This window comes from Podarcis vaucheri (assembly GCF_965113315.1).
Source record: "Podarcis vaucheri genome assembly, chromosome: 7".
NCBI classification, from domain to species: Eukaryota; Metazoa; Chordata; class Lepidosauria; order Squamata; family Lacertidae; genus Podarcis; species Podarcis vaucheri.
Genome location: NC_138765.1, coordinates 28,443,111 through 28,470,151, shown reverse-complemented (window position 1 = coordinate 28,470,151; position 27,041 = coordinate 28,443,111). Strand labels below are relative to the sequence as shown.

Below are 27,041 nucleotides of genomic sequence, written 5' to 3'. Positions count from 1 at the left end.
TCCGGAGCTCGGAGAGGGAGCAGCCATTAGCGCTGGCGCCGAACCGGAAGTTCTGTTTCTTTGTTCTTCCTTTTGCTACGAACATACCCATAAAAGCCTTTTTTGTTGCTTTTAACCTCTCTAGCAAGCCTGAGTTCATTCTGTGCTTTAGCTTTTCTGACTTTGTGTCTACACGTGCTGGCTATTTGTTTGAATTCCTCTTTGGTGTTTCCCCCTTTTCCATTTTTTGTACACATCCTTTTTAAACCTTAACTCAGTTAAAAGTTCTTTAGATAGCCACCCTGGCTTCTTTAGGCACCTTCCATGTTTCCGTCTCATTGGTATTGCCTGACGTTGTGCTTTTACTACCTCCCTCTTAACAAACTCCCAGCCATCATGAACTCCCTTTCCCTTTAGTATTACTGTCCATGGGATCTCACCCAGGACTTCCCTAAGTTTTATGAAGTCGACTTTCTTAAAGTCAAGAAATTGCCTCAGCCTAATAGCAAGTTCTGTTTTTGAATCCGATGGAATCTGGTTTGAGCACCAAACGGGAGCATTTCTCAAGAAATTACAGGGTACATATTGTTTGTGGCTCATTTCTTGTGTACATGGCTTTGAACAGCAGTGCACCGGCACCAGAGTAAGCAGTAATACGTGCACAATCCTTAACTAAAACACATCTGTCCACCCAGGCTTTGGAGATGTGAGATGTATATTTTTAGGACCCACCTTGGTTTCATAATTTTTAGTTGTTTTCAACTAAGACCTTGGGATGAAGGTAATAGTAATATAGTAATATGTGATAATAGTACAGTGGTACCTCAGGTGACAGACTCTGCTAATCTAGAAATAGTACCTTGCGTTAAGAACTTTGCTTCAGGATGAGAACAGAAATTGTGAGGCAGCAGTGGGAGGCCCCATTAGCTAAAGTGGTACGTCAGGTTAAGAACGGACCTCCAAAACAAATTAAGTTCTTAACCTGAGGTACCACTGTAATGTTGTAGAATACACCTGCAAAAGAACACCATTTTTGGAGGGACTGTTAAGTAGATGTGCTTGGTTTGGATATCCACTAGGAATGCCCTTGTAAACTATTCTGATTTCTAAAACAGAAGAGATAAAAACAGGATGGTAACCTTCCCTTCCCTTCAAAAATGTTACAGAAATATAGAATTTAAATATGCTCATCATGAGAATCCACCTTATGGGGGGGGGAAGTAAACGTTAATTTCTCTACAGTGAGTTTGATCATAGCCTTGCAGCTGCTCAGCTCTCATCAATTCTGAACACAAGCGCTTCTCTCCTCCCCGACAGCTGGAGGGAGGGAAAGAGGCAGCCTGAACAATGAAGCCACCACTGCTTGGAGACATACACAGAAATGCATTTATTTTTCACCATCATCGGGATTATGAAATCACAGCAGCAGAGTTCAGTATATACAAAGGAATCCAGCACCCCCTGGAGAAACGACTCACAGGACAGAGGCCCATCTGGCTAATCATCAGCAAAGGAGGGGAAAGGGGGGAGGGGAGAGAGGGGGAACCCCAAGTGGCACATCAATGAAGCTTCCAGAGAAGAAAGGAAACTGAAGAGGCTGGAATGTAACAAAACAAAAAGCAAGAACCCTAGAAAGCCTCGACGGGGTAGGTAACAATGACACCTTTGAGAAGAACCTTGGCACCTAACCAAATCTCTGAAGACATCTAGCCGATGGGAATGCAGAATGTGTGCAGAGACAGTGGCATACAATGACCTCTAAACCACAGGTTTCTCACTGTCCCTACAACCAGCAAATTTCTGGAAAGAAATGGGAGGCAACAGCTGTATGCTAGTGCATACACGCACACCAAGAAACCCTCTGTGCTGCACCCTATGAGTGAGTGACACACTGGTGTCAAAAATCCCTGCACGGAAGTGCTTCCCCTTAGAGGAAGGTTGTAACTCACACCCTTGCCATAAAGAGGTGGCGTTAAGCGGGCAGCACAGCATTCAAAAATGAGTGGCAACTAAACAAGTGCTGAAAGAGGAGGGCCAATTCATTCTGCGGGGTCGTGGCTTGTGTGATATAAGAGCTTGTGGTGAGGATGTCACAAATTTATTTCTTCTACTAAACCCACATTCCCACCCACTGCCATGGCCATGCCAACAGTTTCGGTTTTTTTCAGCAGTACGGTAAACAAAGGCAGGGCTGAAATCAGGTCCACAGTGGAGTAAAGTGGTGGCTTTATCATAAGGGGCAGAGTTAGATGATCAGCAACCACTTAAAAACTCACCACAGAAGATCTGCAGTGTGTGTTGGGGGCAGGCATGGGAGAGGGCAGTTGCTTCCCATCAGTTATTTATGACCATTCCCATCCCTTAGCTGCAACAAGGAAATCCTTTGGAGTGGGATTCAAAACCCAGATTCGTAACTTCTCTATGCCTTTAGTAGGTTAGCACATTTGACTTCTGGGGTGTGTCAGAGAAGTTCCACTGTCTTCTCAATTGGCCACCTCTCTTCACCTCTCTTCACCGCTGTTCAAGAATGTAGAAATATGAGAATGCAAGGGGGGGAGGGGGGAGGGAGTGAGAGAGGGAGGGGAGGAGGGAAAGGAGTGATGGGAGTTTCTGGCATCTTTGCTCCTCCTGTATCTATTGCCAACTTTATCATGTGGCAAAGCTTGTATAGTTGCATCATGTCAGCAAAGCACTTTTTAATTGACTCAAAAGACCAGTTGAGGCTACTGCTACTGTAGAAAGGAAGTTGGCTGTGAGCGCCAGGTCTGTGAGTTGCTTGGGTTTCCTGGAGCTCTGGTGTTTTTTTTGGCAAATCACTGCAAGATTTCCCCCCACTCCAACACACACACACACACACACACACACACACACGAGAGGAGGGAGGGAGGGATAGAGTCTCTATTCAGTGGATCTGGTTTATTATTTCCCTCAGAACTAGAATCCCCGCTGGGTGTGGGAGTGTAAGCGAAGGGGCAGCGGGATAGGCCACCACACGCATTCCCTTTGATCTAAGACCTTTGATCTCCAATCAGCCTAGAGCTTATTGATCGGCTTTCTACAGCTGCCGTTGTTCATGGTTGAAATGGCAAGAGTCCAACACCCAAGAGGACCTGCTCGGACGCAGGTGTTTCAAGGGGAAGACAATGTGCTGCTCCTTTGCACAGTGCAAAGTACTTGGCACGCCAGGGAGTGTGCGAAAGACGACTGGAAAGGGTGGAGATTAGCATGGGGAGGGGAGGGGGTGGCATGCAGCAGAGCGGTGTAGCACTTTCCGTCCCCTTCAGTTAAAAAAGAGGAGGAAGACTGCACTTTTCATTGCTACATGGGCCAAGGCCAAAATTAAGTGGGCGGCACACAATTTTCTAGTGCAGCCTTCGCCAACCTGCTGCCCTCCAGATATTTTGACTACAACTCCCATCAGCCCCGGGCAGTATGTGCTAGCTGTGACTGATGGGAGCTGCAGTGCAAAACCTAATGTGGTCACCCGGTTGCTGAAGACTGCCCTGTTTTCAGGTTACCTGGAAAGCAGTACGAGAGAACTTGGCTCTTGAATGACTGGTTCTCTTCCCTTCAGAACAGACTTCATACTGGTAGGACTTCCAGCTTCGCTGGGTTAGATCAGGCATCTCCCTGGGGCGAGTTTTGCTTCTGAAGTCTTTCAAGGCACAGTGTTGTGCAGAACTACGTTATAAGCCATAGAGTTTAACCATCAGGTGGGTAGAACACTTTGTTTCTATCACACACACATGCGCAGAAAATCTTTGGGAACTGGTTTTATGAAGGGGAACGAGATGTCTTAACTCTCAACAAGAACAGCTCAAGGTCACCCTTGGAAACGACTGCACCAAATATCACTTAGGTTGGTGGGACCTTTGGGGGGGGTAGAGAAATCAGCTGCTTTCAGAACAATGGCATTTCCGAGGAGCACCAAATTAAAAGCAAACCAAAAAAAAATGCACTTCTTGTGCAAAGGAGAAGAGGACATAACCTCCACGCTATGGTAAAAAGTCCTATCTGCAGAAGCGAAGACTGAAGGCAACCCCAGCTCTCCTGAGCAACGAGGCTGTCATTTCAGGCTGCCAATCGCTGCGGTACCGCCATAGGAACACTGTTACGACCAAGAATGCCACAAACCCCATTTACCAGCGCAAGCAGATTTAAAAACCAAACCCCTCCAACTCCAACCCACAACCCACAGCATCCACTGCTATCATTCCTCATAAAGTGCCATCGAGAAGCTTTCTGCGAGAGATTGGGGAAGCTTACAACCAGCCCCGGCGCCTACTGCAACGTGCCCAAAGTCCTCGCCACACCACCTACAAATCCAAGTCCAGGTCGTGCATCCCTAGGCAGGAACTTTGAACCAGAAGAGACCTTTGGCGAGAAGCAAGATGCGGTGGTTCCCCCCTTTCCCTTGATGTCTGAAGGGAAGAATTATGTGGAAGAAAAGGGGGGTGGGGAGGGAAGAAAAGAAAGTCCAACAGGATAAAGGAAGAGTTGTTATTACGCAGCACTTCTTTTCTGCAGGTTTCTGGGCCACGCAGCTTACTTCCACAGCCTTCCTGGGCTCAGAGAGCCAGAGTTTTCAAGATTTGACTTCAAAAGAGGGGAGAACGCTGGCGTTGTCCATCATCGCATGTGAAGAGTCAGGCTGACTATCAGGATAATCCCCAAAAAGAGGATGAAAGGAAGCCAGGTCTTCACAAAGCCCCCTATGCTGCAAGGGAGAGAAAGAGAGATTTAGAGAACAAGAGAGGAAGCAGGGCGAGTAAGAGGCAGGTGGGACCATGAAGGAGATGGGGCAGAAACTGGAGAGGGGTGTTGGGAAACTGGAAGCACAGGAGGGAAACAAGCTGTGCCAGTCATCTCGGCTTTACTTAAGCCTGTTAAGGAAGGTTGTGCCATACATTCAAAGCACGCAGCTTTCCCCAAAGAATCTTGGGAATCTACAGTTCCCAGGATTAGGGTGGGAGGGTAGGCTATTTCCAACCTGTGTACAAGGTGGTGAAAGTATTTGTGTGCAATTTAAGCTCAGCCCTACTTAAATCTGCATAAATACCAGGTAACTCGGGGGGTTTTTTCCAGCACAGGAAAGCTCAGTTTCCAAGCTGTACTTTAGAAAAGAATAGTTGGAGAAAATACATTAACTGGCTACAGGTAGGTAGCCGTATTGGTCTGCCATAGTCGAAACAAAATAATAATTTTTTTCCCCTTCCAGTAGCACCTGAGAGACCAACTAAGTTTGTTATTGGTGTGAGCTTTGGTGTGCATGCACACTTGGCTGTGCTTTCTCAACTGCGCAAGTGAAGTTCCCAGGAGGTTTTGCCCACAGCCACCAACTTCCTGTCCATAAAGTTGGCCACTCATCACAAGGGCTTGCTGTTGACCCCGGGACCAAACCTGCTGTCCAGAAGGGCTTGATGTTGCAAGCACCATCAGATTCTATGAGCCAAATAGTTTTCAAATCCCAATAAACATAACCGGTCACCAGGCTGCTACGTACTGCAGAAGCTTCGTGGAGATCAAGGCCCTTGATCAAAGTCTGCACGCCACAGTATTCACAGCAACAGTGAAGCTTTATACTCACCTTACGTACTTTCCGTATAGAAGGGAGAGGAAGCAAAGTTTGACCATATTCCAGGAAGTGCTGTTGTCATATCGCATGAGGTTTAAGGCCAGGGCTACGTGAGAGTGGCAGTTGTCACAGCAGAGGTTGTGCTGAAATGGTAAAAAGCACACTGCTGACGATACTTTTATTATTAAATACATATTCATTACCCACCCTTCAGCCTAAGGTCCCAGGGCAGGCTACAGCATTAAGAACAGTATTAGAAACAATCTAAAACACCTAGCTGGGGCTTATGGGAGTTGGAATGTGACAACATCTGAGAAGACCACAGATTGCCGGTCTGCGATGCAGGATTTTCACAGTTAGAAGGGCTCATCTAAAAAAACTCCTTGTTTCTCTTCAGCAGCTGGCAAGCAAGCTTGTGTTTCCAAAAGGTTTCTTGATCAGCAGCAAGAGCCTTACTCTGCCCTCCAAGCCCCAAACCAATTCTAGGTGCATGTGACCCTGCCGATTTGAGTACTGAAGTCACCTCACCATACGGTGCTTGTATTCCTCAGAGGCATCGTGCACCGCAGTATCCCAAGCATTAGGGCCACAGGAATACACTTTGCTGGGATCCAGCTTCCAGTATCTGGGAAAAGGGGGTGGGGATAGAGAGAGAAGAGAACTAAAGATGCCAGTTCACATGTTTGTTTTCAACAACCTGCTCCCTCCCCACACACAACATTCTCCTTTCTAATAAATTGCTCGTAGGATTTTCAAATGACATCTCTGCAAATTTAGATCCAGAAACTCTGAAAGCAAGGCTGTGTGTATGTGTATGTGTGCTTGTGCTGTGTGTGCATTCATCAGCCGTTACTTGTGCTTAGGTAATGGAAGTGCAGAAATTATAACTGGATGCAGCATTTATCATCCTGAGAAACCCTTTCCCTACTTAAACTTGTTTCCAGCCCTTACTGCTGCACACACAATATAGAAAGTGCATGGGTGGAATTTCAGAAGCTGTAAATAAGATGGTTCCCCAAAGAGGATTGCCAATGTATTGGGGATCTGCATCTTCTAGCCCTTCCTGCTCCTTATGCTTGGATCTGGGCAAAAAGGGGGGGTGTAGCTTTGAAGAGGTCTGATAGTTGTCTCCCCCATAAGGATTACAGATTTGGAATCTCCCAAAAGGATTCTGTTCATTCAGAAGTTTCAGCAGCTTTTTGTCTTAGTCTGTGGGCACCAATAAATTACATTCCATCTATTCTCAAAGCAGCAGAAATATTTTTATTACACTGGAACCTCAGACGGCTACAGGTTTTCTGTTTAAGAAGAGATTTCATGTTATGCTCCTCACTGAGAAGCACAGGTCCCAGTTCTCTGCTGCAATCTGAATTTTTAGTCTGCCTTAATAGCTAAAATACGGCATGCATTGCTGAGCTTTTCTGTGGATACAGTTTCTTTGCAAGTAAATGCATCAGGAAAGGGCGGAGAGAAAACAGCACTTACTTTACAGGCCTCCCAAAAGCCATGTTGTCTTCCTAGAGAGAGTAGGAGGGAAAATAATAAGCACACTTTATTTCCTGAGTAGCATAGAATAAAGAAATTCCTATTACTAAATATATAATCTTGGGTTCTGAGGAATTACAACAGGGGCTGTTAACGCCCACAGAAACCTTCCCTACAAGGGCCCCTCCCCTTGTTGAAGATTGACTTGAAAAACACACCATTCTGTTCTAGTCAATAGAATAGATGTTTGGATGTGCTCGATGCCAAAAGACTTACTCCAGTTTGAAATATTGCTGACACATAAGTCAGACAAATTAGCTACTGCGCCCCCCCCTCTCCCACCACCAGCCCCCCTTCATGTTTTCTTTTCCTAAATTTGCTGGGACACTTGGAACAGGATTGTCTTCTTCAATGCTTATTATCTCTCGAGAGATAGAGAGAGGCCAAGAGGTTTGTGCATCTGTCTGCTTCAGAACATTCTGAAACTAGTAACCAAACATGAATTTTCAGAGCTCTTTGGAGCTAGTACTGGAAGGAAAAGGAAGCTAACCCTGGAAATCTAGACACACTTAGCTGAGAATACATCCCAACTCAAGAGAACTTGCTTTTGAGTAGAGAAGTATATGACTGCACTGTTATAGCCTCCAGGTTTCGTGTACAAGAGGAAGGAACAACTGGTGGTGGAGAGCCCAGTCTTATTTTTTACATGACCACCTGGATGAATCTCAACTTGGTCTTGTTATTTAACCACTTTCCAGGTTATCACAGGCAGCTAGGAATTCCCCTCCCCATGTGCCCTCAGAATCAGCTCTGGAGGGTCCTCCAACCCCCTGGAGCAGATTTTGAGGGTGCGCAGGGGTGCGGCTGCTGAGAAGAGGAGAAAGCAAGAGTACTGCTGCGATAGTGGAACAGCAGCACTGGCCACGACTCAGTGGTTGCCAACAAAGCCACAGGAACAAGCTTCAACTTACCGAGACATAGTATGGCCCTGCAAAGTCCCGGATGACTCCAGCTGAGGTACAAATGCCCATGTGACCAATAATGGGGAACAGCCATCTACCAAAAGAAGAAAAGATAGTATCAGGGGGCCTAGTTTTTTGTCCTTGAAGGTAAGTTGCTAAAAAGATGCTGCAGTTGCTGCCCAAGGCCGTGGCCTGATAGGACTGAACAGGGTGAGAGACAGCGACAATTCTGACAGTCCATCAAAGCCAACAGGACCTAACCTGGGCACAAATCAGATGGGATATTTAGTCTTTTTCCTGTTTCAAAGTTCCCTGTGCTCTGAATGGTTGTAGACTATATGTATTCCTCCTGAACAGGCTACACGCAGGCTTCTAAACAACTACTTTCCATGCCACAAGTAGATAAGTAGGAATCATCTCCAGGTGATCTGGTGGAAGAAAGCCCTTGTAACCTAGAGGCAGTGGCAGACAATTCATTTATTGAACATTCATCCTGATTTGTTTTGGGGAGGTTAGACAATGTTGTGCCAAAGCAAGTGTCACCACACACTTTCTAGTGTGTTTCTCCATTAAGTTTGATCTTTTGGGGAGGTGGGTTTGTCCTGCAATGCCTCCCAGTCAACTGATCTGCCAGTATGTGATTGAATCTCACTTGAAAAATAGCAAGTCTGGAAGCATCCTAGAAGAAGAAAGCTGGAGCTTTATTCCCACCAGTCTTTGGGAGACATGGATTCATTTCACAGGAGCAGCCTAATGGTGTGACCTAATATGGTGGTATGCAATTGAATCCCACCCAAAGTACAGCAACAGTTGAGCAGAGTCCATGGTCTTTAAAGCCATCAAGCATATTTGCCAGAAGATAACTAAGGCTGCAGGGACGTAGGTGGCACTGTGGGTTAAACCACAGAGCCTAGGGTTTGCTAATCAGAAGGTCAGTGGTTCGAATCCCCGCGACGGGGTGAGCTCCCGCTGCTCGGTCCCTGCTCCTGCCAAGCTAGCAGTTCAAAAGCACATCAAAGTGCAAGTAGATAAATAGGTACCGCTCCGGCAGGAAGGTAAACGGCGTTTCCGTGCGCTGCTCTGCTTCACCAGAAACGGCTTAGTCATGCTGACCACATGACCCAGAAGCTGTACGCCGGCTCCCTCAGCCAATAAAGCGAGATGAGCGCCACAACCCCAGAGTCGGTCACGACTGGACCTAATGGTCAGGGGTCCCTTTACCTTTTAACTAAGGCTGCAACTCTAATCCCACTTACTTGGAAGTAAGGCTGGCCCACTGAATTAAATGGGACTTACTTCTGAGTAGATATGGTTAGGACTGCATCATACCCCAGATGCCAATCTACAGAAGGCTGTCAGTACCAGCTGAAGAAGTTGACACCCTCTGCAGGAGACACACAAGTTTTATGGCCAGGGAGCCCCAGAGGTTTGCCCTAAAAGATTGCATAAAACCAAGGAAGAGGTGCAAGGATCTAGGAACAGGAATAGGGAACCTGTGGCTATCCAGATGTTACTGAACTACAACTCCCATCATCCCTGACCACTGACCATGTTTGTTGGGAGTTGTAGTTCAGCAGCATCTGGAGGACCATAGGTTCCCCACACCTGGTCAGAAGGTTTTGGATCTTTTTTCTGACCTGTAAGAGTCAAGGAACATTTTCTTCTTTTGTCCTTCAGGCTTTCAAAATAATTTCTGAGTTATGTAAATACCTGCAATACTGGACAAATATAATTTCTGTGTTCCTAAACCATGTTTGTGTTTTTAAACCCCAGGGTGCATTAGGTCTAGGCACCAAAGCCTGCCACATTAAGGCCCAAAGAGACACAACATGGGAGATCATAGAGCTGGGAGAAACCTCAAAGGTTATTGAGACTAGCTTCCATCTTAATGCAAGAAATACACTCTTAGTACCCTATGATAAGATCCCAAAGCTTTTCTTTAAATGCTATTCAAAGCGGCTGTGTGGAGCACTGATTTTAATTAGCGCACTGGCTCCAAGGGCAGGTGTTTAACTCTTTCCCCATAGACACTTTCCCAATCTAAACCGACATCAACACCCTGCTCCTCCTATTTGCTCCGCAGAAGGGGGAAAAACAGATAATCCTAGATTTCCCCATACAAAAGTAGCAGCAATTTTGTGGGTGGGTGTGAGCATCTGACATTTAGGTCAGGAAAATGAGACCAGTGGAGAAAAAATGTTGAATATCTCTTTCTCCAGCACTACAAGTTGGGGTTCACAATGGCTTCTTTAAAGCCTCCATTCAAAGATCTGACTACAGAAATCCTACATCAGGGTGGAGAATCTTTCTCAGTCCAAGGTCCACACTCTCTGGCAGGAAACTTTCTACACACTAGGCAAGGCTGGGGCCAGAGGCAACAAAATGGGTGGAGCAACAAATGTGACTCTTATCTTTCTACATTCAAGCTACGCAAAAGTCAGAGGTGTCTTTGCTGTGATTAACAAGAAGGGTTTAAAAAATTTCTGTTGCAAAATGTTTCAGCTTCATCAGCTATTCTGATAAAGATGAAATTATGCTGTTTTTAAGGTGGCAGCTATAGAGCTTTGAGGATGGAATGCTCAGATGGGTTAAATAATATTCATTTTAGTGATTAGCTGAATCCTAAAAATCCAGACCTATCTATCTCTGTACACACATTTATTTTATGTCTTTCTGTTCTGAACCTACTGTTCATCTGAAGTGCACCAAGGTACTATTTTTTGTAAGCAGGAAAGGAAAAAAAGATTCTGCCCACAATGGAGAAACAAAATTACTAGAACAAAACGGGGGGGGGGGGGGAGAGAGAATGGACCCAAGCAACAGTACCAGCTGTGTAGACAAAAAAATAATAATAATCACACCACATTCTAAACTTTTTGTTTTGTTTTAAATTACTTCACAAGGGGGAACATTTCAAAAATGAACAGATCCCAATGCTCTACTTAACTACTTGATACAGCACAATTTTCTAATAAGCACAGTCTTATATATAATCCAACAACCTGACATACTTCTGAAGTTTGATTTTGCCCCTGAAGAAAAGTGTTTAGGAAAATGCAGAGAGGGACATCTTTTGCCTCTGCTGCTGCTGCTGTTTCCCCCCTCTTCTCACCCACCATCCCGTCCCCGTTAAAACTGGAGCTCTTGCTTCAATAATTCCTGGTCCTATCTTTGTGTCTTTTACACATTTAAGCTTAAATCATTATTTCGACCTTCCGTTTTATTTTGTGAGCGGCCCAGAGAACTTTTTTCATTAATGGGCAATCCGTAAACAACAGCACTTCGAGCCCCGCTTCCTTCCAAAGCCCATATCTTACCGTCACAACAGCCCTGTGAGGTAGGCGAGACCCAGAGCAAGTGTTGCAAGACTGCCTGTGTCGCCCCCCACCCCCCAAAAAACCCATTTCACCTTCCTGACAGCCCTGCGAAGTAGACTAGGCTGAGCGGGGCAGGGGGGGGGTCTCCGACGCGGCGTCCCGAGAAGGGGCGGAGACTCACGTGAGCACGGGGATGGGCGTCCACACCACGCAGTAAGGGAAGCGGCAGCGCTCCGGATCCAGCCCTGCTCCCCCGGCGCCGCCGCCGACCCCCACGCTGACGCCGCCGTGGAACTGCTTCATCTTCCCCACCGCAACCTCCTCTTCCTCCATCACCAGGAGGGGGAGGTTCCGGGCCGGGGGGGGCGGGTGACGTCACTTCCTGGATGCGGGAGCGCCGCTTCCGGGACGGCGAGGGGGGCAGGACGAAGTCCGGCCAGCCTATCGCATCGCAGCATCGGCGTTGTTCCTGAAGCTGCCTTCTATCGAGGGTTCTAAGGAGCCCGCGTGGTGACGCCACTGAGGCCGGCCCCGTCACTCAGCCGCATGTTCTCTCCGCCTCGCAGAGATTGGGGGGGGGAGGGCTGGGCTCCTACATCTTTTATTAAACACTGGTGATTTTACTAAGTTTCAGTTTAGCTGGAGAAGTCCGTTCACGGCGTTGCAGCCAGTCAGCCGAGCCGCGACAGTTTTCAAGCGTAGGGGGGAGGTACGTTGCCTGCCCCCCACCCCGCGTCACAGCCTGCCCGTCATCTGTGCTGGGGATTGTTGTTTAGTCGTGTCCATCCGACTCTTCGTGACCCCATGGACCAGAGCCCGCCAGGCACTCTTGTCTTCCCCTGCCTCCCTCATGCTGGTAGCTTCGAGAACACTATCCAACCATCTCATCCTCTGTCGTCCCCTTCTCCTTGTGCCCTCCATCTTTCCCAACATCAGGGTCTTTTCCAGGGAGTCTTCTCTTCTCATGAGGTGGCCAAAGTATTGGAGCCTCAGCTTCAGGATCCGTCCTTCCAGTGAGCACTCAGGGCTGATTTCCTTCAGAATGGATAGGTTTGATCTTCTTGCAGTCCATGGGACTCTCAAGAGTCTCCTCCAGCACCATAATTCAAAAGCATCAATTCTTCCGCGATCAGCCTTCTTGATGGTCCAGCTCTCACTTCCATACATCACTACTGGGAAAACCATGGCTTTAACTATCGGACCTTTGTTGGCGAGGTGATGTCTCTGCTTTTTACGATGCTGCCTAGGTGCTGGGGATCGCCCCAGCCAATCTGCGGCCAGGGTGGGTGTGGCCTCGGGCCATTTAATTTTGGCGTGGCGCGCTCATTCTTCCTTGCCTTTTCGGAACAGCACCGAGCTTTACCTGCGGTTTTCTTTCGGTCGTTTTTCTCCTGCTCTAGAAGCCTTTTGTTTTGTTTTGAACTTCGTTGCCTTCCCCAGCAGTGCTTAGCAGCCGGGCTGCAGCCACCGCTTCCAGCAGGGCCGGCTGCCTGCAATCAGCTGTGAGGCGGGCGACTTACAGCTGGGGAGCAGCGCGTATTTTCCTAGGGCTGCTGAAGCAGCGTCCACCGCCCTTCTGCTCTGCCTTTTGACTTCCCGCTCGCAAATTGCCAGGAGGCATTGCTTCAGAGGTCTCCCTTCACCACAAGCCTCAGATTGGGTGAGATGGTTTGGATCCCCTGTCTCCAGTTGCTTCTCCTTACCTCTCTCCCCCCCCCTTAACCCTTTGCTCCACACACCACACACCTTGCTTCTCTGTGGATTTTGTGAGAACTCCGCCCCCCCCTCCCCGCGGCTGTGCTCCTGTTTATTTGCATTTACTGTGTGGGTGCTTTTGAGGGTGTGTGCATCTGCCTTGTGTTGCTGCTGGTCGTTTTGGCTGTGGCACCCTCTTTTCATGCTTTGCTCTGCTATGATCTTGCTATGGCAGTTGTCAGTCACCATGTTGTTGGGGCCGGGTAGGAATGTTTTCCACGTGGCAAATTGACACCAGCCATTTGGTTTTCACCTACCTAGTAGCAATCCACAGCTTTTGTGAGGTTAGGCATTGGGTAAGCCTTTGTTTAGTTGGAGGGGAGGTTGTTGCCCCACCTGCCCCACCTCAGTAAGCGTATCCTGTTAAAGGGATCCAGGGTGTGAATACTGTCCAAAGCCTGGGCGTGGGCTAGGGCCATGTCACAGCCCCTACAGGGACCTATCTGACAAAAGTTATAGGGCACCCCCTATCCGTGGATTTACTCTTCCCTGCAGACGAGCAAGAGTCAAGACATAGCCTGGCTTCACACCTGCACCTAAGCCAAACCACTGACATCTGTAACCAATAAAGTTGTGGTCTATTTGAACCCATATTCAGTGCCAGTGTGATTTATTGTTCTCCTGGGAACTTTGTGGCTCCGGTGCCTTGGCATGCAAGCACAACTTCCGAGTAAGCATGCATAGAACTGGGCTGTCCTCTGTAGTTTCTGTTAAACACACATATACTTTTTATTATATTATTATTTACCTATTATATTATTTATCAAATTTACATACCGCCCTTCATGTAAGGATCACAGAGCGGTTTGCAGTAGAAAAAACACACACCATAAGTGCACACACACACTCCACACACATAACACACACACACACCATTTAAAAGGCCATAGACTGTTTATTTCACAAAAGGCCTGGATGAGGAATGTTTTCACCTGGCACTCAGCTACTTTTGCATATGTATTTATAGGGCTGGGCTCCATATGGCCCTTTGTGGGTCTGTAGCTAAAGTCTGCAGGAAAACAAGAGTTTGAATAAATATGCAGATCATCTCTCAGCGAAGAGAAAAGTAATCATGCTTTTAAACTTTTTCATAAACTATTGAGGAGCAGGGAGGTAGTGAGGTTTGTGGACAACGCTGATGGGCTGTTAACCAGAAGGTTGGTGGTTCGAGCCCACCTAGGATTCCCACATTGCAGCCGGTTGGACTAGATGACCCCTGAGGTAAGGTTATCAGATTATTATTTTTCAATGAATCCGGGGACACTTTTCAACTTCAGTGGATTTTGTATGTGGACTAATTTGTAAATCCGGGGACTGTCCCCAGGAAATGGGGACATCTGGTAACCTTACCCTGGAGTCCCTTCCAACTCTACTGTGATTCCATGATTTCAGATTATCAAACGTGCGGATTGTGAAGGGCTCCACAAGAATCTCTCCAAACTGGGTGACGTTAAAATGGCAAATGTGTTTCAATGTAACTTAAGTGTGAAGTGAGGATGCACATGGAGCAAAATATCCTATACACACACACACACACACACAATCAAATATTGTTGTATAAAACCATTTAAAATAATAAATTCAACAAAAAAAGTGAGCCCAAGGATTTTCCTACAACAACAACAACAACAAAAACCCTATTCCTCAGTGTCTCAGTACAGTTTGATAGGATTTCTGATGCTGCTGGCATTCTTTAAGAGGGGTTCACTGAAGAGCAGCTCAAGATCCAGCTGACTACTGTCCTCGTGGGTATGAAAAGCCAGGAGATGGCTGGATTGTGGGTGAAAGCTCTGCAGAAGTTTTAGTCTTGAAGGAGGTCAAGGAACATGTGAGTGGGCAATGAGGTATCATAACACATAACCTTTGTATAGAACATAGTTGGGGAATAGTATAACTGATCCCAGCAGGTTTTGCAGTTGGCACTGATCAGTTCATTTTTGGCAGGTATTGGCTTCGCTTGGGAGTTCACAGTTGAGGCCATGAGCTTCCTGGCTATGCACCTTCCTGCTGTGCACTAATTTATGACCATGAACCTCTTTTGTTTGCTCCAACAGTTTATTAAGCACTTCGCTGACAAAATGGTGAAGGTAAGGTGCTGAAAGGATTGTAGAGAAGAGACTTGGACCATTTCTTTTCAGTGTGTGAGCTAATCTCATGCTATTGGGTCACATGACACGCAATGGAAGCACTTGCTTACTGTTCAGAGGGGCCTGACAATTTCAGGGCAAAAGTTTAACCAGGTGTCCTGAAAAATCTTGTTTTGTGAAAGGCGGAGTTCCCAACAAGTATCTCCTCTTGGCTATCAAATGAGGGGTACTTGCTCTGTGAGGCAGTAGAGGTCCAGTGCTCCCAAGTGTATAAACAACTACCCGACTTTTAGAATACATCTGAAGGCAGCCCTGTTTAGGGAAGCTTTTAATGTTTGATGTTTTATCATCTTTTTAATATATTCTGTTGGGAGCCACCCAAAGAGGCTAGGGAAACCCAACCAGATGGGTGGGGTATAAATATTAAATTGTCAATAATAATAATAATAATAATAATAATAATAATAATAATAATAATAATATATTTTCTTTACCGGCACAGATACCGGCAGCAGCACCCTTGGCTATGGAATCCTCATCCTCTTGAAGTACCCCCAGGTAGCAGGTGAGGTAAATGGTAAAGTCGTTCTGTTGCACATGTTTTACTATTTATACATTTAAGGTTCTGCTCCTCCCCATTTCATCCTCACAACAACCCTGTGAGTCAGGGGTCAGCAACCTTTTTCAGCCATGGACTGGTCCACAGTCCCTCAGATCATGTGGTGGGCCAGACTATATTTTGAAGGGGGGGGGGAAATGAACAAATTCCTATGCCCCACAAATAACCCAGAGATGCATTTTAAATAAAATTACACACTCTACTGATGTAAAAACACGCTGATTCCCGGACTGTCTTTGGGCCGGATTGAGAAGGTGATTGCAGCCTAACTGGCCACGTGAGTACTTTTTCCTGTTCTTTTTCAGTGCACGTTATGGTGTGTATGTTTGTGTGTGTGTGTTCTGAATGCAGGCTATTTATTCCATATTTTTCATCCCACTGTTTGGCTCCTAAGAAGCCCTCAAGGAAGCTTGAAGTAAGAAAACACCATCCCTAGAATAATGTGGACAATGGATGGTCTGCAGGGGTTTGCCACGCCATCTACCTCTTTGCCAACCAGATCAGGATGTGGAATGGTCTGGCTGCAACTGTTGGCACCTGAGGATGTCACCCGCAGTTGCCACTCACTTGCCCACAGGACCCACAGCTGCAGCTCATCTGCGAGTGGGAGATACCCAAAGATAAAGCCATTCTCCCATGCTAGCATGTGACTTTGGTTCCCTCTGGTGCCCAAAGACAGGAAATGCTGGTCTTTGCCAGTCTGCTCACTTTCCCTCCCCCTTTGTCCGGCTTGTGCTCAGAATTGCCCCCCCCTCCATTTGTCTCCTCAGGCTTGCCTCAGTTTCCCTTTGTGGATAGTCTGGTCTGAGCCAGCATCTGACTGTGTTATTGTAGAAGTTTCTCATTTTGGTTTGGTTTTTCTTTAAGGGTTTCTTTTAAGGTTTACAGGGAAGGTTTCCTAGTTTCAGCATGGGGCTCCTCTGGACACAGGTGGACAGCGGGCATGGATTTAACGTTTTCACCTTTGGAAGTGAGAAGGGACAATTTGTGGTCATGGTTCCTCTTTTTTCCCTGCTTTCAGGACGAAGCCCTGGTTCGCCAGTGGCAATTAGACACCTGGGGCTGCTGTGGGGCAGGGCAGGGCAGAGGTGGCATCCCAGCTTGCAAGAGGAAACCACTGCAGAAGTGGGGAATGTCCTCATTCACCTGGAGGACACACAAGAGGTGGCAGAGGTGAGGGCCTGCATGGATTGTTCTCCGGAACCTCATGGACATGTCCACTTTTGAGGCCGCTAACCTTTCCAGCTTCTTCTCCTTCTCTTGACTCCCTCCCTCTCCCTATCTTTGACTTGGGGCTTCTTGCTTTCAGGAATCTCACCCCACTTCTCTTCTTGCATTGCAGGCAGCAAAGGCTGCTCTGAAGCAGCTGGTCCCCAAAGTCGTCTGGTGGGCAGAACCGAATGTGTTCCACCTGCACCATGCACCGCATAAGTCAGCTAAATATTTGGTAAGATCACCTTCATTCTTGGGATGCTTCTAGCTGCTTTGTGAGCTGCTGTAAGGAGAGCAGGGCAGCTTTGCGCAGGGTCATCCCATTTTATCTTTCCAACCGCCCAGTCAGGTTGGTAATGGGAGCGGCTGTGCCAGAATCCTCTAGAGAAGCTCCTAGCCATGTGGCAAATTGGGCCCAGGTCTCCCTCATCCAGCTCCAGTGCTCTTAGTCTGTGTGTTAAACCACATGGGATGTCTTTGGCATTTAAGGTGGGTATAGGATATTCTCCTATGTGCACAAACCTGCCATTTATCCATTTTCTTTTCTGATAGATCAAGACGTACAGCAAGGACGTCGTCCAGGGTGCTCCCCTGAGCTTATTGCAGCCTGCTGCCAACAAACAGGTATGTGTCCCGAGTGGCAGCACTGCTTGTTGGTAAGTAAAGCAACATCCCTCCCTGGTAGGGATGGATGGACTCGCCTCTTGAATGATGGAAATTACAATCCAGGCATGCGGCTAGGCAGGGGACCAGGCACCTCCTGAATCTTTTCCTGAGTGCCCCATGGAGTGTCTCTGGATGGGTAATGAATTTGGAGAAATTGGATTGATATGCAGTGCCCCTATGCATTCATCCCTGCTCTGCCACAGTACATCATGGCCCTTGTAAGCCACACCTGAGAGTACCTGTTCTCCTCCCCACCCTCCCTTTGATTCCATTGGCCTTTCAGAGTGTGACCTCACTTTTTCCCACTGTCCCTCTAGGACACCAGGCTCACAACACGGTCAGCTTCATTATGGAAGAGGATATGTCTTCCTACTGTTCCTGTAAGTGAGGAGAAAATGCTTCTGCTGAGAAGGGTTTGAAGTGAAGAGAATTTACCGTATTTTCCGCCCCATAGGACGCATTTTCCCCCTCCAAAAATGAAGGGGAAATGTGTGTGCGTCCTATGGGGCGAATGCAGGCTTCAGAAAGCTATCCGCAAGCCTTGGGAGCCCGCGGGAGTTCCCGCCGGGCTCCCATGGCTTGCGGAGAGCTGCCTGCATCCCGAAGCCTGGGCGCGCTGAGCAGTTGCGCCCGGGCTTCGGGTAGCTCTGCGCAAGCCGCGGGAGCCCTCCCACGGCTTGCGGAGACCAGCCTGTTCTGGGGGCTGGGGTGGGGGGAAGCTCAGGCTCCCCCCGCCCCAGCCCTGCGCCTGGGGGGGGGAAATATATTTTTTTCTTTATTTCCCCCCCAAAAAACTAGGTGCGCCCTATGGGCCAGTGCGCCCTATGGGGCGGAAAATACGGTAATGTTTGAAATGATCTGAAAGGGACTTCACTGCCCTCAAACATTCCCCCTATTGAATGGAATGAGTTTGCGGTGAGCTGGGGTGGATTACCAAATGTTGTACAGTTGAAGTGAAAAGGGACAAGAATTGTCCCTCCTCCAAAACGGAAACAACAACTGCATGTGGACACTTGCAACGGATGAACCTATCCATTTCCATTTCTTGGTTTTGCAATGTTATTTATGATTTAATGCTCTTTGCTTTTAAAAACTGAATTGAATTAAAACTCACTCAATGTTTCACTGCAGAAGGAATGGCACAAATGGGAAAAAGCAAACCCAGACAACAAATGGTCAAATAGTATTTCTTAGAACAGCCAGCTGGCAGGAAAACAGTTCAGGGCTAGGAGGTGCCTGGAGGAATGAGCCCTGCTTCCTAGCTCTCCCATTCAGGCAACTTGATGGAATTACCAGGGAATAAGTTCCATTGAACTCAGTGCAATTAGTTCTGGGCAGACATGCAGAATACTGCGCAGTTAAGTAGCTATTCAATGTTGAAAATGCAGCTTGTGGCCTTCCCTCTGCATACTACCCAGCTCCCCAAACTCAACACTTTGAAAATTTAGCACAATTCCATTTTGTTTGAAGCTCCAGGCACCCTCAGCTGCCCTTTCCAGGGGATCCAGGATGCCCTTCAAGAGGGGGCCAAACACTCTGCCGTCTTTAGTATTGATCTAATTTCAGAAGATGCAGACCTCCTGTTCCTTTGAACTTTCTAAATTATCTAACTTTTTATAGTGACAGTCCTTGCAGAAGAGTTCAAGGCTGCCCTCTAGTGGGTAGAAATTTTCTAGAGTGGACATGTTTTGGCCTGATTTTTGAAAGAACCCTGCACACCAGGGATGGGGAACCCTTTTCTGCCTTCCAGGGGACAGGTGCGGCCTTCCAGGGGACAGGTGACAATGGCAGGCAGAGTGGACAGGATGCAGTTTTTTTATGGCACATGACATTCATAACACAAAATCAGGGGTTTCTGCACATATAAACTCACCCAGTGCTTTTTTCTGGGGGGGATGCAGGGGTATGCATACCCCTAAACATTTTGTGAATCTAAATTTGGCCTCCTTGATGGGCAGTATTTCAATATGAATAGGAAAATGAGAGTACCCCTAAACATTTATTTTTTAGGGGGGGAAAGCACTGAACTCACCTATATCTCCCTTAAAATAATAATAATTCTACGACCGTTCAGGACAAGCAATTGCAGAGGAAATGAATGCATTACACTGAGTAGATTTGATATAATAATCTTCCATCTGTAAGACGGGGGGGGGGGGTATGTAGCTGCACTTTTTAGAAGATAGTTTTTACCTCTGCAGGGAGTGTAGAGGTAGCAAACCTCTTTTTCGTTGGAAATTTAAAAACCTCTCCTTCCTTGGAGGTTTTTAAGCAGAGGTTGGATGGTCATCTGTCATGGATGCTTCAGCTGAGATTCCTGCATTGCAGGGGGTTGGACTAGATGACCCTTGGAGTCCCTTCCAACTCTACAATTCTATGATATTATGACACCCCAAATCACTCTCTGTATCTGGGAAGTGACTGCACAAGAGGTCGATGAGAGGGAGAAGAGAAGAGCAAGCTTTTTCTTTTCTAAAAAAAATTTATTCCATAAAATCTTATTGAAAGGAAGACAGCTATACAATGCAATGATCTGCTCTACAGAAATATATTTTACACACTTTGAAAAAGCAGTCCTGGCATAGAGCGCTTCAGCACTCCCCTGATGTCTACAATAGCTTCTCTCCTTGCACTCTTCCTGAAGAAACGCTATGCAAGTAGCAGTAGGAATCCTGTGGGCTCTCCCAGATGCTGGTCTCCAACTCCCATAATCTCCAGCGTTTGGTCATGCTGACTGGGTCCCATAGGAGTCCAACAAATCTGGAAGACCACAGATTGCCCACCCTCTGCCTTAAAGGCAACAGAGCCAAACTCCACCCCTCTCACCCCTTGCAAAATATTCTCACCAAGTCAGTGCTCAAGAAAACAAAAGGGTTTGGGGGAGGAGGAGAAAGAGAGAACAAAAAAGGTCAGCTGAGGGGTAGGGGGTTAGGGGTAGAATGAAACCCTTGAGGTACAAAAACAGAGTTTGAGATCTTTGTATCCCTGGTCTGCCCAGAAAGGTGACTAGGACATATTGGAATGGGATTATTGATGCTTCAGCACAGGGGTGGAGAACTCCCACCAGCATGGCCAATGGCCATAGATTATGGCAGTTATAGCCCAAGATTACCTGGAGGCACCCACTTACCTGTCTACTGCTGCCTTTAACAGCTGTATAGCAAAGAGTGTTCCAGGCTTTTGTCCTTTGCTCATGAAAAGGTATTCTGTTGGATTCAGATAAAGTGAGTGGTGCAGTCCCCACTGAAATCAATGGTTTTTAAAGTCTTGACAATCTTATTCCTATGGATTTCAGTGGGTTCTAAATTCATTTAATCTGGATCCAGTGCCTCCTGACACTCCTTATCTTATGTGATTGTTGCAAGATATAGCAGCCCTTCTTCTATTGCATCTTACCCACCAGAAGGTTTGGCAACTGGGTAGGCTTCAGCAGTATGTAATGGCCTCTTCTCAAGGTGAGGAAGCATAGAATGGCATGGGACACAGCCTTTAGCCATCTGTGCGCTGCCTATCCACTGGTACAGCATCATGTTCTGCAAGGGTAGCTTGTGCAACCAAAGCAGTTGTCAAACATGGAGCCACCTACATCCATCTTCCCCAAACAGAGGCTTGCCAAATGATGTTGAACTACAACTCCCAGCGGCCTCAGCTGGCGTGGTCATTGGTTGTGGGCCAACAACATCTGGAAGGCCTGAAGCTGGGGGAAGCTGACCTACGTTAAAACGCATCCAAATCCCTCCCAGCCTCTCACACGAAAGGGTGGCCAACCCTGCAACCCAGCAGTGGCTTGCAAAATCATTCAGAAACATTCCACGAGAGATCAAGGGATGCCGTATTTGCTAACATTTATAAATATGAAAAGGCCGATTTCAAGCCCTTCTCAAGCATGTGACATTTGGAACTTCCAATACATTTTGCTACTTGACTAAGAAAAGGCAAGTTCCACTCTAATTTCAGAAAGTTTTTTAAAAAGAAAAGGAAGTCATGATTTTTTTAAAATATACAATATATTCCATGCCATCTGCTTCCTGAAGGCAACTTGTTTTAGGCTTTGCAGTTCCTGTTATATAGGACTAAATATGCACCAGAAAAAAGAGGTCTCAATGTTACAAGTTTTTTGTTGTCCATCTTAAAAAAATTGTCTAAAAACTGTCCCCCTCTCTCAAAATGCAGCATATGCCATTTAGGAACTATACAATTTTTCTGCAGGATGATTTAAAATTGGTCAGTAGTGATTCTGCATATTAAGTACATCCAAAAGACATAAGCAAAAAAACAAAAACAAAATCTCCCATAATGTGTCAGTTTCCTGCTAGGACAGTATTTTAAAGTTTCCTTTGTACAGAACACATGCACGCACAAGCAAACACACTCTCTCAATCTCTCTCACCCACATGCACAGGCACACATTCTTGCTTCCTGTTCACTACCTACAAAGGCTGCTCCAATATTATCTCTTCCTTTGAAAAAGCCTATGAAACAGATCAGAACATACTATTTACAGCAGAACAGGAAGAGGGGGGGGGCATTATCCATTCAAACGCTGGAGCTGTCCACATCTAACGTGAGTCAGGGCAACCAGCTACAAGCAGGGGGTATTGCTGATTCATCTGAGGTATAGTGTTTCTCCCCCCGCCGTTGTGATTTGATGGCACTTGACAGAAACTCCTTCCAATGAAATGCAACTTTTGGACAAGGCTCTCCCCACCCCTCTTTTGTTTCCCTGAAGAAGGTCATTTCCTGGATACGATCTGAAGGCAAATCTTAGACAAGCCTCAAAGGTTCCTCTTCAGCTCAGGAGAGGGCAACCAGCAAATGCCTCAAGTCATCAGCAACCTTCTCTGGCACATCTATCAGTGTTGGGGAGCGGGTTTTCTAAAAGATTCATGGCCGATGAAACCTGCAAGAGAATCACATTGTGCTTGTGAGAATGGCAATGGGCTTGGACGCCTCCCCCCCCCCCTTTGGGTCTTGCATGCCGCATCCAGGTCATGCCCTCAGGACATGAGAACCACAACTTGTCAAGCTCTCACTGCTAGATGGTGCTGGCCAACCATCAAATACTATCAGCAAATGTCTGCCTGTGTTGATGTCTCCATTGCCCCTCACCCAGAGCATACCCACTGCCTTCTTGGCTCCAGCCTGCCACACAACGTGCACCAAACATGGGTTTAGCAGGGGCATGTCCAAAGCTCACTAAAGATGGGGGCAAGTTTCTGCCCTCTCCCCACCCCAAGATATCACACACTAGAGAGGCGATGAGATGCTGGTTCAAACCTGACCATTGCAAGGAAGGCTAGTGGGAATGCTAGGAGCTACTACAGTCCTATGAAAGAAGCATGGAAAGGAAAGTGGGCACCTCCCTCTTACACACCGTGTGAACTGCTTGCTCTCTTCGTGGACTTCCATTTCAGAGCTCTTGAACTCGTTCAGCTCCTTCCGGATGGCAGCCTAAATGGGGAGAAGTGGGGAGAAGGAGCCCCGTCAGTTCAGATCTGAGCACTTCCAGCCCTGACAGGTGCTATCCAATCAGCAGGGTGCCCCAGCTTTGTATGTCTGCCTTATGTCTATTTCATCCTATCAGAAGCAACCCAGCTTAGCCATTGTGCTGCACTTCCTCTTTGGATGTTCTGACCAGTAGCCAGGATCTCAAAGCATGAAAGGAAAGAATCTGTCAGGAGACCAGAAGGACCCTGGGTGGGGAGGTGGGGAAACAGCTGGCAGGAAACACAGGGTTTCTGGCAGCTTCATTACTTATGGGGGTTTCAGTATGGTTTATTTACACACTTATTATTTTGGTTATGTAAGAATGCTTCTCCTGCCTTTCTAATGCATAAGCATCACTTATCACATTCCAGTATCAAGACCAAACACCCTGCGATATAGTGTATAACACAGACAAGGAAGTGCAGATAGAATATTCACTTCCAACAGAACATTGTTGCAGTTTTCATGCAGCCACCAAGAAGGCACTCACTCTTGCCCAGCAAACAAGCTCCCCTATCAAAGAGCCTCTTCAACAGATGCAAACACATGGACCTATAAAATAGGTGGTGCTTCTTTGTGTAGGTGTATCAGACTGTTATTTATAACAAGCTCTATCAGACTATAATCAGTGCTTTTGTGGTCATCATGGCATTTGGTTCCCCCTTTGCAATATAGCACAGGAAATCTCATTATGCAGAGGCGGGTGAATGGATGGTGCTGCAAGAGGCATGAGACGCAGCTGGAAATGGAGGCAGCAAGGAGGATGTTCCTCACTGTCCAGAGGATGAGGAACAGAACAAACCCCTTGAAAGTTTGCACATAGGCAAGGCTCAACTTATAAGATAATGAAGAACGTGGTGGTGAAATATAGCACTCTCCCAAGTGTATGGCACTTTTGCAGAGCACAAGAGAACAGGAGGTTCCTTGAGAAGTTTAAAATCTACTATCTTGTTTAGGTGAGCAAACAGACACAGGCAGGGGTGGAACGTGCATTTATTTCAGATGCACATACCTGAACCTAATTCAACATCCTGCTTTCATAGTGGCCGACCAGGTGCCTATGGGAAGCCCATAAGCAGGATCTGAACTCAACTGTATTCTCCCCTCTTTCAGTTTTCAGCATCTGGCATTCAGAAGCCTACTGCCTCTGATTGTGGAGCTTTGATGGGAAGTAGGGATGAGGAACCTGTGTCTCTCCAGATGTTCTTGGACTACAATTCCCATAATCCCTGATCACCAGCCACACTGTTTTGGTCTGATGGGGGCTGGAGTGCAACAACATCTGGAGGTCACTGGAACAGGAAGGCAGAGCAGAAGGCACACAGCCACAAAACACACACGGGGGTTTCATTACTGCAGGGACAAAAGACTTTGCAGAAAAGGTAGGTTTTGAAGGAAATGACAGGTGATGTCATACGAGTATTCTGAAAGGCAGCCCCAGTCTGTAAGGTGCAGATGAAGTCGTTTGAGAAGACAGGAGGCCTTGGACATCTGAGGGTGACAGAGATGCCTTGGGACAGGAGTGTGGAGAGACAGGCTGGGCAGAGAGAGCATTTGCCTTTCTCACCTTGTCAGCAGGGGTTAATTTGGTCCATGGCTTGTCTGCTCGCCTGTCGTAGTCCTGGGCATCTGTTACCTCCACATATTCATTAAACCTCAGGATCTTCCTTGCTTGCAGTTCAGCCACAGTAGGCCTTTGACTAAGCTAAAAGGCAGAGAGAGATAGAAAGAAATTGTGACTTGCAAGTGAAATCTGGTGGCCTGCTTCACAAGGCTAAAGTGGATCGTGACACAAGCACTGCACCAATCCAGTGTCACAAGTCCTAGCGTGACAGCACTGCATATCCAGGTAGTTGCTCCAGTCCAGTGACTTGGAACAGTGTGGGTTGCCTTGGTGCATCTGTCTGGTGCAAAGCCTCCCAATAATCAGATATGGAAAGAGGAAGTGTGGTGTATGGTCAGGGTGGGTGAGTGGTTTTGTGAAGAGAAAACTCACTTAAGTCAACAAAACCAAAGATGCCTCTTGCCTTGGTGCAACCTTGCAACATAAGGGTTAACCCAAAACCCATGAAGAGCAAATGTCACCACCCAGGCATAATCCTGGTGGGCTGACTGGCTTCCAATAGTGCAGCTGGTGCAGAAGGAAATGTGAACAAAGTCATTTGGGGCATGGCTCTCTCCGATCACTTTATGCAGAGAAGGAGAGCTATTGGGGAGTCTCAAAAAGGGGTAGGTTTGAGATGGTCTGCTTTCTGCTTCAGAAATATGGGGCAGCCTACTCTGTAGACTCTCAGGCTCCACTGTGCAGAGGCCAAGTGGTAGTTCGTGGAAAGTGGGGTAATGCATGAGGTGCAGGATCCGTGCCACAAGTTGACTCTTCACATGCAGGAGAGCAGTGTTTACAATATTACATTGGTGGATACTTTCCCCTGCTTCTGCGCTGTGCTTTGTATATGTTTGTAAATGAAATAACTTTGTGCAGTTTTCTTTGTTGTTTGTAATGTTTAATGAAACATTTTTACTTAAAAAAATCTTAATAAAGCAGTACAGAATTCCCAGCAGCCCATGATGCTCCAATACCTTTCTGGTGAGCCTGCGCTTTATTTCCCTTTTTTCAGCTTGCCGGTCAGCCTCATTTTTTTCTGTGAAAGAGAAAAATGATTGATGATGTCTGAAACTTCTCTTTCCTTCCAACATAGTTTAGCATTAACAAATAAAATGTTGCAATTATTGCTCTATGAATGGTACACACCTGTCAATCAAGTGCTTCTACAGATTTGGTCTCTTGCATGAAGGAGGTATTAGGAACTTGGTGTGTATGTGTGTATTTGATACTATATAAAGGTAATATGGGTTCTCATCCACACCCAGCAAGATTCCTTATGACCCTCCATGCAAAAGTCCGTTCCCTTGGAAACAATTCAATCCACTGATTTTACTTTATACCACTCATTCCCGGCATGAAACAGTTTATTAAATGACTCTGGATAAATCCAAGCAGAGGAAACCAACTAGATTTATGACCTGACAATCCCTCACTAGAATTGCGGAAGAAGAATAGCATTTATTGCCTTAGTCCACAGAACGTAGCAGCATGACATTACTGAAATGTTTCTTCTGCACAGGACCTGTCCCTGAAGACAGTTTAGAAACTTCAACTGGTGCAAAACATGGCAGTTTGATTTCCTGCTTGGCCCCACCCCACCCACCAGGAATCATGTTATTTCCACATCGCTGACAATCTAAATTGGCTGCCAGTGTGTTCCTGGATCCAGTTTACGGAGAGTTTGGAGTTTGTTTTACATTTAAAGTCCTATGACTTGGGCTCCGCCTTCTCCACATGTCCTCCTCCTTAGGTTATCTGGGGAAGACTCACTCATGTGTGGCATCCCTCTTAGCTCAGGTTGGAAGGCCTTAGCAGGTAGGGCTTTTTCTATGGGGCTAGAGCCATGGCTGTGGATCTCTCAGCTCAGAACATGAATTTAAAAACAGATACAGCTAAAAAAAACCACCCACCCACCAGTTTAAATATTTTTTTAAAAGCAGGCCACCATATTAAAACAGCATGGCGTTATTAAAACAGCACTCTTCCTCCTCTTCCTACAACAAAAGGCAGTTCTACCACCTGCAGTTGCCAAGCGGGAAGAGCTTGCCCTGTGCACTATTCATTAATTGCAATCCAGATCACCTACTGCAGCATATGGTCTGCTGGAAATTCAAATGAAACTTTCCATGCAAATCACAGGTACGGTAGCAAAAATGCTGCACGGCAGGAATAGCAAGCAACGCTGCAGCAGCACAGTGTTTGGGACAGCAGCCAAGGGACAATGCCTTGGAGCCAGAGTGCTATAGAAATGATCTGAATACTCCTTAGAAAACAAGCACATGGAGAAGCTT

General features: G+C 46.7%; 3 protein-coding genes across 8 annotated transcripts in view; 1 reads left to right on the top strand and 2 right to left on the bottom strand.

Moving 5' to 3' along the window:
• Window positions 1-1,342: 1,342 nt before the first annotated feature.
• On the bottom strand, window positions 1,343-11,791 carry TMEM222 (transmembrane protein 222). The gene is made up of 6 exons (XM_082232171.1): window positions 11,500-11,791; window positions 8,011-8,095; window positions 7,040-7,071; window positions 6,083-6,179; window positions 5,567-5,697; window positions 1,343-4,696 (listed from the first exon to the last, which is right to left on the bottom strand). Exons 1-6 carry the CDS (start codon window positions 11,649-11,651, stop codon window positions 4,609-4,611), a joined length of 585 nt encoding a protein of 194 aa, XP_082088297.1. The 5' UTR covers window positions 11,652-11,791; the 3' UTR covers window positions 1,343-4,608.
• A 344-nt stretch (window positions 11,792-12,135) lies between these two features.
• On the top strand, window positions 12,136-27,041 carry LOC309537324 (uncharacterized protein). 4 transcript variants are annotated; one of them, XR_014221817.1, is made up of 7 exons: window positions 12,136-12,978; window positions 14,183-14,294; window positions 15,663-15,725; window positions 16,801-16,952; window positions 17,122-17,226; window positions 17,544-17,647; window positions 17,975-21,944. XR_014221817.1 is itself a non-coding variant. In XM_082232181.1 (5 exons), the coding sequence occupies exons 1-5, from the start codon at window positions 16,689-16,691 to the stop codon at window positions 26,896-26,898; spliced, it is 513 nt and encodes a 170-aa protein (XP_082088307.1). In that variant the 5' UTR covers window positions 15,812-16,688; the 3' UTR covers window positions 26,899-27,041. The 4 variants fall into 4 exon arrangements, 3 of the variants coding, with proteins under 3 accessions (XP_082088307.1, XP_082088305.1, XP_082088306.1); XM_082232181.1 differs by lacking the exons at window positions 12,136-12,978; window positions 14,183-14,294; window positions 15,663-15,725 and adding an exon at window positions 26,890-27,041 and having other exon boundaries at window positions 15,812-16,952; window positions 17,544-17,615; window positions 17,975-18,037; XM_082232179.1 differs by lacking the exons at window positions 12,136-12,978; window positions 14,183-14,294; window positions 15,663-15,725 and adding an exon at window positions 26,890-27,041 and having other exon boundaries at window positions 15,812-16,952; window positions 17,975-18,037.
• Window positions 20,120-27,041, bottom strand: part of PHACTR4 (phosphatase and actin regulator 4) — a 59,600-nt gene continuing 52,678 nt past the window's right edge. For all 3 annotated transcript variants that reach the window (XM_082231578.1, XM_082231579.1, XM_082231580.1), the window contains 4 exons: window positions 25,725-25,786; window positions 24,712-24,849; window positions 23,032-23,108; window positions 20,120-22,557 (listed from right to left, as the gene is read on the bottom strand). In XM_082231578.1, the coding sequence (XP_082087704.1) occupies window positions 22,542-22,557; window positions 23,032-23,108; window positions 24,712-24,849; window positions 25,725-25,786 (293 nt within the window). In that variant the 3' untranslated portion in view covers window positions 20,120-22,541. The remainder of the gene's footprint in view (window positions 22,558-23,031; window positions 23,109-24,711; window positions 24,850-25,724; window positions 25,787-27,041) is intronic.